Source organism: Natrix helvetica, assembly GCF_964273705.1.
Source record: "Natrix helvetica genome assembly, chromosome: 1".
In the NCBI taxonomy this organism is placed as follows: domain Eukaryota; kingdom Metazoa; phylum Chordata; class Lepidosauria; order Squamata; family Natricidae; genus Natrix; species Natrix helvetica.
The window spans coordinates 353,837,524-353,850,914 of record NC_138548.1 but is presented as its reverse complement, the minus strand read 5'-3'; the positions used below and the strand labels follow the sequence as shown (position 1 = coordinate 353,850,914).

General features: G+C 43.9%; 2 protein-coding genes across 7 annotated transcripts in view; both read right to left on the bottom strand.

Annotated features, from left to right (window-relative positions):
- Positions 1-515: 515 nt before the first annotated feature.
- Positions 516-12,969, bottom strand: LOC309385216 (uncharacterized protein). Of its 4 annotated transcripts, none has more exons than XM_081939430.1 (2): positions 12,898-12,969; positions 516-3,162 (listed from the first exon to the last, which is right to left on the bottom strand). In XM_081939430.1, the coding sequence occupies exon 2, from the start codon at positions 2,505-2,507 to the stop codon at positions 1,536-1,538; it is 972 nt and encodes a 323-aa protein (XP_081795556.1). In that variant the 5' UTR covers positions 2,508-3,162; positions 12,898-12,969; the 3' UTR covers positions 516-1,535. The 4 variants fall into 4 exon arrangements, with proteins under 4 accessions (XP_081795556.1, XP_081795555.1, XP_081795554.1 ...); XM_081939429.1 differs by lacking the exon at positions 12,898-12,969 and adding an exon at positions 4,168-4,378; XM_081939428.1 differs by lacking the exon at positions 12,898-12,969 and adding an exon at positions 3,962-4,093.
- Positions 516-13,391, bottom strand: part of LOC309385192 (uncharacterized protein) — a 286,556-nt gene continuing 273,680 nt past the window's right edge. For 2 of the 3 annotated variants that reach the window (XM_081939342.1, XM_081939351.1), the window contains exon 2: positions 8,488-12,219. In XM_081939342.1, the coding sequence (XP_081795468.1) occupies positions 9,324-11,432 (2,109 nt within the window). In that variant the 5' untranslated portion in view covers positions 11,433-12,219 and the 3' untranslated portion in view covers positions 8,488-9,323. Of the gene's footprint in view, positions 1,066-8,487; positions 12,220-13,391 lie in introns of those variants that run through there. The other variant, XR_014174176.1, reaches the window with a different exon arrangement.

The following is a 13,391-nucleotide window of genomic DNA, read 5'->3' as shown; positions in this document are numbered from 1 at the left end:
ATACAGTGGCTTATTCGTTACTAACTTCTGCTTCAGAACTCTAGTCTCCTAAACGGGGATAGACTTAACACACTTGTCACTATTGCCCCATCTTTATTATTTTTGCGACCATCTGTTCCACCAAGTCAGATAGGGTGGGAACACTGCCAGTCCCTTAAATAGTGCTACTGGATAGGAGGCAGGAAGTATTTTCTGTTGCAGCTCCTGCCCTATGAGACCCTCTTCCCCCTGAAGTTTGGCAGGCCTTTATCTTCCTAATCTTCCATAAAGCATGGAAGATGTCGCTTTTCCACTAAGCACTGGGATAAGAAAAGGCCCCTGCCCACCAGAAGCTTGATTTGGAACCAGGTGTTCCTTTATATGCATTTAATTTTAATGTGGTTTTTAAGTTAATTATTGATTGGGAGCCGGCCTGAGTTTGTTATAACATGGACAGTTACATGAACATTTAAAATAAATCAGATGATCCTCAAAAATTATTCTGCTGAAGCAGCCCATCTACAGGGCACTGAAGGTCTATGCATTTCTTGAATTATCAAATATATATCGTTGGTAACCCTGCAATTAAATTCTCTAATTTAACTCCTGGCAAGGAGAAAGATTACCAGTTTTGAGGAAAAATGGCACAAGAAATGAACATACCGTATTTTTGGAGTACAAGACACACCTTTCCCCCCCTAAAAGAGGGTGAAAACTGTAAAAAGGTTTTATTGCTGTAAACCGTATGAAATAACCATGACTTGAGCTGCCAAATGGGATTTTCAAATTAAGTAAAAATGCATACAAAGATATTTATATCCCCCTGTATTATATGTAGAAATAACTCACGGTGGCAAACATACCTAATAGAGATCCAAGCTCTCTATCTCTGGCCCAGCATGGCAGTTCCCCTTGACTCCGTGTGAGAGGGAACTATCTCACTGGGACGGAGAAAGGAAGCTCAGATTAGAGGCCTGCAGGCTAAAATATATGAAGGACCTGGCCATGGCTAGTCTAGAGAAGACACGAATCATGATAGCAGTCTTCCAATATTTAAGAGGCTGTCACAAAGAGGAGGGGGACAATCTGTTTTCCAAAGCACCAGAAGGGCAGACAAGGAATAATGGATGGAAACTGATGAGACATTTTCTGACAGTGAGAACAATCAATCAATGGAACAGCTCACCTTCAGAGGTTGTGAGTGCTTCATCACTGGAGCCCCTGAAAAAGAGACTGGACTGCCATGTGTTAGAAATTATATAGGGTCCTCTGCTTGGTTGGGCCTAGATGACCTACAAGGTTCCTTCCAATTTTGTTATTCTATTCTACCCCTCCCTGAAGTTTGATACTAAGACATGTTTCACTAAAAAGAATCATGCAAAAAATTACAGTAAATTTTAACCTCGGTTAATTGCTGAGGTGCGCTCCCATAACAGACAAGAAACTAAATTCTAGAGTCCTCTGCACACTTCAAATTTTGCCTCAAGTGGAATTTCTTAGGTGATAAGGGAGAAATTTTGAGCAAAACACTGTCTACAATCTGGGTATGTAAATGGTTACTCTCCTATGTGTAACCTTACATGATTTAGAAGGCTAGTCCTACAACTGAAATCTTTCCCACAATCCGGACACTCGTATGGTTTTATTCCTGTGTGAGTCCTCCAGTGTGTCACCAAATTGTAATTCCAACTAAAACTTTTCCCACATTCGAGACACTCATACGGTTTTTCTCCTGTGTGAGTCCTCTGGTGTTTCACCAGGTAGGAATTCTGACTGAAACTTTTCCCACAATCCGGGCACTCATATGGTTTTTCTCCTCTGTGAGTCCTCTGATGTTTCACCAGGTTGGAACTCCAAGAGAAACCTTTCCCACAATCAGGACACTCATATGGTTTCTCTCCCGTGTGGGTCCGCTTGTGTATCACCATGTCAGAATTCCGATTGAAACGTTTCCCACAATCAGGACACTCATATGGCTTCTCTCCCGTGTGAATCTTCTGGTGTATAAGCAGGTGAGAATTTTGAATGAAACGTTTATCACACTCCAGACACTTATATGGTTTCTCTCCCATGTGAGACCTCTGGTGCCTCACCAGGTCAGAATTCCGAGAGAAGCTTTTCCCACAATCTGGACACTCATATGGTTTTTCTCCTGTGTGAGTCCTCTGATGTTTCACCAGGTTGGAATTCCGAGAGAAGCTTTTCCCACAATCAGGACATTCATATGGTTTCTCTCCAGTGTGAGTCCTCTGGTGTACTTCCAAATCGGAGTTCCAATTGAAACATTTCCCACAATCTGGGCACTCATATGGTTTTTCTCCTGTGTGAATCCTCCGATGTATCACGAGCTTGGAATTCTCCTTGAAGCTTTTCCCACAATCCAGACACTCATATGGTCTCTCTTCCATATGAGTCCGCTGATGTATCACCAGGGTAGATTTCCGAGAGAAACTTTTCCCACAATCAGGACATTCAAAGAGTTTCTCCCCAGTGGGAGTCCTCTTGTGTCTCACCACATTGGTGTTCATGCTTAATCTTCTGTCACAGTGGAAGCACTGGTATGGGTCCTTCCATGAATTATGAGGAAGGTTTTCCGGGTAAAGTTTTTACCGCACTCCAAACATTTGTATGGCTTTTCACTGAGTGGATCCTGTTGCACATAATCAGCTGTGACCTGCCATATGTGATTTTCCCACAGTAGGCAGTCTCTGTGGGTTTTCCCACACCGATATTCTTGGATTCTTGAGAAGGCCAAAAATATTTCTGATCTCTTACTTGGAGATTCTTTGATTCAAGCCACTCTTTCCTTCCCTAAATGCTTTCATTAATGTCTGCCCATTTTGGCCACATGGACCTTTTTCTTCCCACCGACTTTTAGGTATTTCCCACTTTTTCTTTATTTGAATATTTTCCTCCTTAATTGTTCATGTGCCGTATACTCTATTTTTCCTGACTCCAAACTTTGTTTTTGTTATTCCTTCCCTTATCTCTCATTTGCAGAGGAAGAACACTTTTTACACTTTCAAGAGGAATTTCAAAAATATTTTGACCGAGGGTTCATTTTGGATTTTAATGCTGCTTCTCATTCTCTGTTGTCCAGCATACTCTTCTTGGCATCCTCTTTCTCTATAAGATTCGCAGTAATGGGTTAGTTTCATGAATGTTTAAAAATGGCTGCAGGACCTGTGAAAGCAGCAAAAAAAACATATTATTAGCAGGAAAAAAACAAAATTCTGTTTTAACACATAATATTAATTATGATTCATTTGGCATATAGAGGATTAGCAAGATCCAAGTTCAAATATGGACTTGATCATAAGATTGTCTTTTTCAATCAATCTATCGATCAAATCAATCAATCAATCAATCACTCAGAATAAAGCTGGAAGGGACCTAGGAGGTCTTGTAGTCCAGCCCCATGCTCAAGCAGGAGCAGGATATATCATGACAGGCTAAATTTTTGGCTTGGTTAATCACTCATGTACGCAGGCACATGCATACAGATCTCAACACCTAGAAATGCATGTATGTAGACAATCTATCACTCTTCATGTGTAAAATACCCCAGAAGTGTATTTGCTCATATTTTTCATCTAAGTTCAGAAAATTGGGGCCATTAACAGATGACTTGGTGACCAAATCCCGGGCAAAATTTAAACCATCAGTTTTGCAAATGAAACTCCTCGCTTGCAAGGAAAACAACATGTCAATAAAATAGCCAAGACCTGAAAGCTGAGCCATTTGGGCGGCTAAGAAATATGAAGTTTAAATAAATAATTTTTAAATCTCCCAAATCTCCCAACAGAATCAGAGGCAGCAATTTTAAATCATGCAGCGAAAAGATAACAACAATTGGGGCGGAAAAGAATATGCTGCAGCCCACATCTTTCAGCCTCTTTGCTTCCTCTGCTTCCAGGCCGTGGAGGAAGCCAAAAAGGCCCGACTTTCTCTCGGCTTCTCCTCTCACCTGCCCCCAACTCACCTCCCAGGAGCCGCTTCGACCCTCCAAACGGCACGAGAGGCTCCGCCGACACCAAATTACACCCGTGGGTGAAACGGAGGAGGAGGTTCCTCTGCCTTTCGACTCCTCTCCTCCACGTCCTCTCTAGCAATACAAGTCTCTATGGTTTAAACCCATTCAATCTCAGCCTCTCTCCCTTCCCTTGAATAGCTATCGATGCACAGTACCTGCTTGCTAGGCGCGAGGGTTGCTTCTTCGTAGAGCGCCATCTAGCGACCTAAGGCGGAAGAACACGCTCGTTCTACCCCCACCAAGATGTTCTCATTGATTCCGGCCTTCCTTGTGTGCCACCAATTCCTATTCGACTCCCATGGAGCTCCTTGATAGCTTTTCTCCCTGAGGCTCCATCCCCAAAGCCTTTTCTTCCAGGTCCCCCCAAGAGGGATCCATTGTCCCTGGAGCTGAGCCTGAAGCTTCTTTTCCCAGAAGGGCAACTAAACCAAAGGAAAGATCCGTTTGGGGCTGGAAATGATGTGCAAACAGGAAGGGAGAAAGTGCACCACCCATAGTCCCAGTTTTTCCTCTTGGGATGTGTGTGCAGGATAACCCCTCCAAACGTCCCTCTGCAACTTAATTTAGCTTAAGAGAAAGAAGGACTAGGGGAGACATGATAGCAGTGTTCCAATATCTCAGGGGTTGCCACAAAGAAGAGGGAGTGAAGCTATTCTCCAAGGCACCTGAGGGTAGAACAAGAAGCAATGGATGGAAACTAATCAAGGAGAGAAGCAACTTAGAACTGAGGAGAAACTTCCTGACAGTTTGAACAATTAATCAGTGGAACAGAAAATGCCTCCAGAAGTTATGAATGCCCCAACACTGGAAGTCTTTAAGAAGATGTTGGATAGCCATTTGTCTGAAACGGTATAGGGTTTCCTGCCTAGGCAGGGGGTTGGACTAGAAGACCTCCAAGGTCCCTTTCAACTCTGCTATTGTATTGTATTGTATTGAAACTGTAAGACTGAAGCTTGACCCCTTGCCTCTGCTGGGATTTTTCTTTTCCTTTCCATCCATATTTAGCTAACAAGCACAGTATTTCTGTAATGAGGCCCCATCATTACTTAGTGTTGGAAGAAAAATCCATCTGGTTCAGTTCCAAGTGGGAGAAAAACACCGGAAAGATGCAGGCTGATCAGAAAGATGGTTTATGGGTGAACAGGTCCACATGGGTTTGAGGTCTTGGGCAGCTGACCACATGGAGTGGAGAGTGGGGGTTATTTATACCCTCTCTGATCTTGAGCTTCCTGAGTAAGGTTCTACATTTAGGCAAGAAAAACGAAATGCACAGGTACAGTATAGGTGGTACCTTGCTCAACAGTAGTAACTGTGAGAGGGATCTTGGAGTCCTAGTGGACAACCATTTAAATAGGAGCCAGCAGTGTGCAGCAGCTGCCAAAAAAGCCAACACAGTCCTAGGCTGCATCAACAGAGGGATGGAATGAAGATCACGTGAAGTGTTAATACCACTTTATAATGCCTTGGTAAGGCCACACTTGGAATACTGCATTCAGTTTTGGTCGCCACGATGTAAAAAAGATGTGGAGACTCTAGAAAGAGTGCAGAGAAGAGCAACAAAGATGATTAGGGGACTGGAGACTAAAACATATGAAGAATGGTTGCAGGAACTGGGCATGTCTAGTTTAATGAAAAAAAGGACTAGAGGAGACATGATAGCAGTGTTCCAATATCTCAGGGGTTGCCACAAAGAAGAGGGTGTCAAACTATTCTCCAAGGCACCTGAGGGTAGAACAAGAAGCAATGGGTGGAAACTAATCAAGGAGAGAAGCAACTTAGAACTGAGGAGAAACTTCCTGACAGTTAGAACAATTAATCAGTGAAACAGCTTGCCTCCAGAAGTTGTGAATGCCTCAACACTGGAAGTCTTTCAGAAGATGTTGGATTGCCATTTGTCTGAAACGGTATAGGGTTTCCTGGATAGGCAGGGGGTTGGACTAGAAGACCTCCAAGGTCCCTTCCAACTCTGCTATTTGCATTGTATCCTGTGGTAAGAGCATGTATTCTACTGGTTGCTTTCAAACTCCGATGGAGCTTATGCAGGGGTCATAGCTAGGTTGTAGGTTGTCTGAATTAAGTTTGGTTGACTCTCTGAGACGATGTAACGAGGAGTCTTGTGTCCTGAGAAGGTGTTGGGCAATTCCTATTATGTCTTAATGTCTTTCCTGTTTTGGATCTTGAGTGAAGGCCAATCCCATCACCCTGGAGTAGATAAACTGGCCCAGTCCTGCTGGGGCTATTAAGAAAGTTGGGGGCTGCTTTCCAAGAGTATGGTGGTTCTTTAGGCAAATATACTATTCTCCCTTCTTAATATTTCTCAAAATATTTCATTTTTCTAGGAGAGGGGTGGCTGATAACTTTATACATTGGCAATGTAATGTTCGTCACCAATTGCGGTTGCAACCTTAGAGCCATTCATATTTCTTTTCCAACCCCAGGAGCAGAATGGAAGAGTAATTCCCCCTCCCTTCTGGACAGTTGGCAACCTGGCTGCCTTTATGCTTCCAACCGCAGTTTGCATAACATAATAATGTTATAACAAAATCACGAGAGGTTTTCCTGGCAGAGGAGTTCGAGGCATTGCTGCAGATTTAAGATTGTTTATATGTTCAGCTGAAGTGGGCGATGAAAGGTTGGCAGCCTGGGATTTCAACTCACTCTCTGCTTGCAGCTCTTTTCAATCGGGGTTCAGGCCGGGGCACATCACCAAAATGGCGTCGGTGGCAATTCTCATGGATTTTTGGGTTTGGGGTAGAACAATTTTCGCCCTCCTAAACCTCTCATCAGGTTTCAATATCGTTGCCAATGATATCCTTCTAGACCAGGGGTGTCAAACTCAATTTAATTGAGGGCCGCATCAGGGTGTGTTTGACCTTGGGGGTGAGAGGGAGGTGGGTGTGGCCATGGCTAGCTCAATGTCACTCATGTTGGAGGCACCTGTGGTCGCCTGAGCACTCTCTCAGTGAAAAACGAGCTGTTTTAGCTGGCAGAGAGTTGCAGGAGGCTGTCCCAGCCGAAAATGGAGCTCACGAGGCCAGATCTAAGCACCCCGCAAGCTAAAACCCCCCAGGGCTTTGAGTTTGACACCCGTGTTCTAGACTGCACTTGAGGACTGGCTGACTGCCTGCTTCCAGTCCATGTGGGTAAAAGAGGGGGTGTGGTATTGGCCCCTGTAATTTGGGGTGTCCTGGGGCTCAAGCCTTTCGTTACTGCACTTTAACATCTACATGAAACCACTAGAAAACTTCTATTCTTTGATGCCCAATTATGTACGAGTAATCCTCTATTTACAACTTTATTTAGTGACCGTCTGGTTACGACATTGAAAAAAGTGACTCATGATCATTTTTCACACCATGGCAGCATCCCCCCCATGGTCACGTGATCAAAATAGGGACACTTAGCAAGTGACTTATCCTTGTGACAGTTGTCCTGGGGTCAGGCTGTGCCTTCATCTGGGATGTCCTCAGCTTGGCCTGAGAGGGACGGTGAGACTCCTCTGTGGATGAGGCTATGGCACTCGCCATGGTCTCGCCTTCCTCCACTGGAGACCTCTGGATCCCCCCTCCCATCCTGGCCTGGACCCCACATGAGATGGAGGAAGCTGCTGCTGCTGCTGCATGTGGAAGCACAGAGGAGAAAGTTTGCAGGAAGCAGAGTCCAACTTCTGCCTTGAGAGATCTCTGGAGAACAGGATGGGGTGACGAGGGTGCTGCGTGAATGAAGTCTGCCTCAATAAGCCATCATCCATACAAGTGATTGGAAATGGGGATTCCCTTTTGAGAACGGCCAGCTTCCCTCCTGGAGGACCAGGAAACGCTGCTATCCTACCTCCTCCTTCTGCTCTCCAGAGATCTATCAAGGCAGGAGTTAATCTCAGAGGAAGCTGCTTCCTGCAAATTTTATCCTCTGCGCTTCCACACGCAGCAGTGGAACTTGTGGGATACCAAATCGTCTCCACCTCGAGTTAGCCGGTGCAATTTATTCAATCCCCACCCAGCTCTCCGGAGTCAGTCGCGCCCAGTGAGCATTGCTGAGCAGGCCACACCCATCTAATACCCACAACCCAGCTGTGACCACCCAGCTGCATCTCCCCAGCCGTGCCCACCTAGCCGCTTTGAGTCATCATAGCGTTACATGCCACTGGCCCTTGGTGGGCAACCATAGTGCTGATGCAGTCCTCAGTGCAATTGAGTTTGACTCCTCTGGTTTACAGAATCAGCATACAGCCCCCAACAATCTTGCGTTCTCATTTTACTGATCTCAGAAAGATTACCAGTTTTTGAGGAAGAATGGCACAAGAAATGAACATAATTAGTAAGCCCAGGAAGCCCGGTTAGCTTCTAAATTAAACAAAAGCAAGAATCGTCTTTTTGGAATTCCCAGATCATCCAAATCCCATCAACCTTGCTAGAAGGACCCTCTATTTGCAGAGCAAGTACATGTTAAATGCGGAGGCTTTGCGTTTTGCCATTTGCAATATATGGAGTTTATTGGTTTCTGTATTAAGGTTTTATTGCTGTACACTGTGTGGAATAACCATGACTCGAGCTGCCAAATGGGATTTTCAAATAAAGCAAAAATGCGTACAAACATATTTATATTCCCCTTTATTATATGTAGAAATAACTCAAGGTGTCAAACATACTTAACAGAGATCCAAACTCACTTTCTCTGGCCCAGCATGGCGGTTCCCCTTGACTCTGTGAGAGGTAACTATCTCACTGGAACAGAGAAAGGAAGCTCAGATTAGAGGCCTGCAGGCTAAAATATATGAAGAACAGCTACAGGACCTGGCCATGGCTAGTCTAGGGAAGACAAGAATCATGATAGCAGTCTTCCAATATTTGAGAGGAGGGGGACAATCTATTTTCCAAAGGACCTGAAGGCCGCAGAAGGAACAATGGGTGGAAACCTATCAAGGAGAGATACAAACTAGAAATAAGGAGACATTTTCTGACAGTGAGAACAATCAATCAATGGAACAGCTCACCTTCAGAAGTTATGGGAGCTACACCACTGGAGCCCCTGAAAAAGAGAAATGGTATAGTGTCCCCTGCTTGGTTTGGACTAAATGACCTACAAGGTCCCTTCCAATTTTATTATTCTATTCCTCCCTGATGTTTGATACTAAGACATGTTTCACTTAAAAAAATCATGCAAAAGATTACATGCTGAGGTGCACTTACATAAGAGATAAGAAATTCAGGAGCCCTCTACACACTTCACATTTTGCCTCAAGTAGCATTTCTTGTGTAATAAGTGAGGGATTGTGAGCAAAACACTGTCCACAATCTGGGTATTTAAATGGTTACTCCCCTATGTGTAACCTTACATGATTTAGAAGGCTAGTCCTAGTACTGAAATCTTTCCCACAATCTGGACACTCATACGGTTTCTCTCCTGTGTGAGTCCTCCGGTGTATCACCAAGTCATAATTCCGAGAGAAACATTTCCCACACTCGACACACTCATATGGTTTTTCTCCTGTGTGAGTCCTCCGGTGTATCACCAAGTCATAATTGCGAAAGAAACATTTCCCACACTCAAGACACTCATAGGGTTTTTCTCCTGTGTGAGTCCTCTGGTGTAACACCAGCTTTGAATTATGCAGAAAACTTTTCCCACAATCCAGACACTCATGCAGTCTCTTTTCTTTGTGAGTTTTCTGGTGTTTCACCAGTTCAGACTTGCAACTGAATTTCCCCCCACACTCTGGACACTCATACAATTTCTCTCCTGTGTGCGTCTTCAGGTGTATCACCAGGTCAGAATTCCAACTGAAACCTTTCCCACAATCCAGGCACTCATATGGTTTTTCTCCGGTGTGAGTTTTCTGGTGTCTCACCAGGTGGGAGGACTGACGGAAACTTTTCCCACAATCAGGACATTCATAGGGTTTCTCACCCGTGTGAGTCCTCTGGTGAATCACCAAGTTTGAATTTTGAAAGAAACTTTTCCCACAAAAGAGACACTCATTTAATTTTTCTCCTGTGTGAGTCAACTGGTGCATCACCAGGTTAGAATTCCGAGTGAAAATTTTACCACAATCCGGACAATGATACAGTTTGTCCCCTGTGTGAGTTCTCTGGTGTACCACCAAGTCAGAATTCCGATGAAAGCTTTCCTCACAATCTGCACACGTATATGGTTTCTCTCCCGTGTGAGTCCTCTGGTGTTTCACCAGGTAGGAATTCTGACTGAAACTTTTCCCACAATCACATTTATATGGTTTCTCTTCGGTATGTGTCTTTTGATGTTTCACCATGTCAGAATTGCGAGTGAAATGTTTCCCACAATCTGCACACTTATATGGTTTCTCTCCAGTGTGAATCCTCTGGTGTATCACCATGTCAGAATTCCTAGTGAAATGTTTCCCACAATCTGGACACTCATATGGTTTCTCTCCTGTGTGAGTCCTCTGGTGTTTCACCAGGTGGGAATTTTGAACGAAACATTTACCACATTCCAGACACTTATACGGTTTTTCTCCTGTGTGAATCCTCTGATGTATCACCAGCTCAGAATTCGAATTGAATCCTTTTCCACAATCTGAACATTCAAACGGTTTCACTCCTGTGTGATTCCCATAGTGTTTCACCAAGTACGAATTATCACTGAAACTTTTCCCACAATCTGGACACTCATATGGTTTTTCTCCTGTGTGAGTCCTCTGATGTTTCACCAGGTTGGAATTCCAAGAGAAACCTTTCCCACAATCAGGACACTCATATGGTTTCTCTCCAGTGTGAGTCCTTTGATGTACTTCCAACTCAGAATTCCAATTGAAACCTTTCCCACAATCCGGGCACTGATATGGTTTTTCTGCTGTGTGAGTCCTTTGATGTTTCACCAGGTTTGAATTCCGAGAGAAGCCTTTCCCACAATCAGGACACTCATGTGGTTTCTCTCCACTGTGAGTCCTCTGATGTACTTCCAACTCAGAATTCCAATTGAAACCTTTCCCACAATCAGAGCACTCATATGGTTTTTCTCCTGTGTGAATCCTTTGATGTATCACGAGCTTGAAATTCTCCTTGAAGTTTTTCCCACAATCTGGACACTCGTATGGTCTCTCTCCCATGTGAGTCCTCTGATGTATCACTAGGTCAGAATTCCGAGAGAAGCTTTTCCCACAATCAGGACATTCAAAAGGTTTCTGACCAGGGTGAATCCTCTGATGTTTCACTAGGTTAGAATTCCGAGAGAAGCTTTTCCCACAATCAGGACACTCATATGGTTTCTCTCCAGTGTGAGACCTCTGATGTATTTTCAACTCAGAATTCCAATTGAAACCTTTCCCACAATCCAGGCACTCATATGGTTTTCCTCCTGTGTGAATCCTCCGATGTATCACGAGGTAGGAATTCTCCTTGAAGCTTTTCCCACAATCTGGACACTCATATGGTCTCTCCCCCATGTGAATCCTCTGATGTATCACCAGGTCAGAATTCTGAGTGAAGCTTTCCCACAATCAGGACACTCAAAAAGTTTCTTTCCCAGTGTGAGTCCTCTTGTGTCTCACCACATTGGTGTTCATGCCTAATCATTTGTTGCATTGGAAGTATTGCTAGAGTTCCTCTTTGGTATGGATACTTCCATGAATTATGAGGAATGTTTTCCGAGTAAAGTTTTTACCGCACTCCAAACATTTGTATAGCTTTTCACTGGATGGATCATGTCGCGCATAATCAGCTATGACCTGCAATATGTGTTTTTCACACAGTAGGCAGTCTCTGGGGGTTTTCCAACACTGATATTCTTGGATTCTTGAGAAAGCCAAAAATATTTCTGATCTCTTACTTGGAGGTTCTTTGATTCCGTAAATGCTTTCATTAATGTCTACCCATTTTGGCTATCTTGACCTTTTTGTTTCCACTGACTTCCAGTTATTTCCACTTTTTCTTCATTTGGATATTTTCTTCCTTGTTGGTCATGTAATGTCTTCTTGTGTTCCGTATAGTGTATTTTCTCCGACTCAAAACTTTGTTCTTGTTATTCTCTCCCTTATCTCTCATATGCGGAGGAAGAACACTTTTTACACTTTCAAGAGGAATTTCAAAAATATTTTGACCAAGGGTTCATTTTGGATTTTAATGCTGCTTCTCATTCTCTGTTGTCCAGCATACTCTCCTTGGCATCCTCTTTCTCTATAAGATTCACAGTAATGGGTTAGTTTCATGAATGTTTAAAAATGGCTGCAGGACCTGTGAAAGCAGGAAAAAAAAACCATATCATTAGCAGGAAAAACCAAAAACCAGAATTCTGTTTTAACACATAATATTGATCATGATTCATTTGGCATATAGAGGATTTTCAATCAATCTATCGATCAAATCAATCAATCAATCACTCAGAATAAAGCTGGAAGGGACCTAGGAGGTCTTGTAGTCCAGCCCCATGCTCAAGCAGGAGCAGGATATATCATGACAGGCTAAATTTTTGGCTTGGTTAATCACTCACGTACGCAGGCACACAGGAATAACACACCTACACATTTATGTACGTAGACAATCGATGTGCATTTGCTCATATTTTTCATCTAAGTTCAGAAATCTGGGGCCATTAATAGATGACTTGGTGACCAAATCCTATGCAACATTTACCACGTCCGTTTTGCCCATGAAACTCCCCACTTGCCAGGAAAATATAAAATGGTATAGCCTTTATTGTCATTGTACAGCCTGTCAATAAAATAACAGGTCAATAAAAGAATAAAGACTTTTTAAATCTCCAAGCAGCAGTTTTAAATCAAGCAGCATGAAGATAATAAGATTCAGGGAGAGAAAGAATATGCAGCAAAAGCCGCCATGTTTCAGCCTCGTTGCTTCCTCTTCATCTACACCGTGGAGGAAGCCAAAGGCCCCGACCTTCCTTCCACTCACCTCCCAGGAGCCGCTTCGACCCTCCAAACGGCATAAGAAGCTCCGCCGACACCACCCTCCTCTCGTGGTGACCCGGAAGAGGAAGTTCCTCTGCCCTTCTCCTCGCCTCCACATCATCGCTAGCAATGGAATACTCTATCGTTTCAACCCGTTCAATCTCAGCCACCGCCCCTTCCCTAGATTAGCGCTGCCGCCGCTCTACCGTTCCCGCTTTATAGGCTTCTCTGTAGAGCGCCATCTAGCGACGGAAGGCAGAAGAAAACGCTCTTTCTTCCCACAGGGGTTTGCACGATGTTCTCATTGATTCCGTGCCTCCTTCGGGGCCACCAATTCCTATTCGACTCCCACCGAGCTCATCGATAGCTTTTCTCCCGGAGGCCCCATCCCCAAAACCTTTTCTTCCAGGTCCAAGAGGGAATTCATTGTCCTTGGAGCTGAGGCCGAAGCTTCTTTTCCCAGAAAGGCAACTAAATCAAAGGAAAGATCCCTTTGGG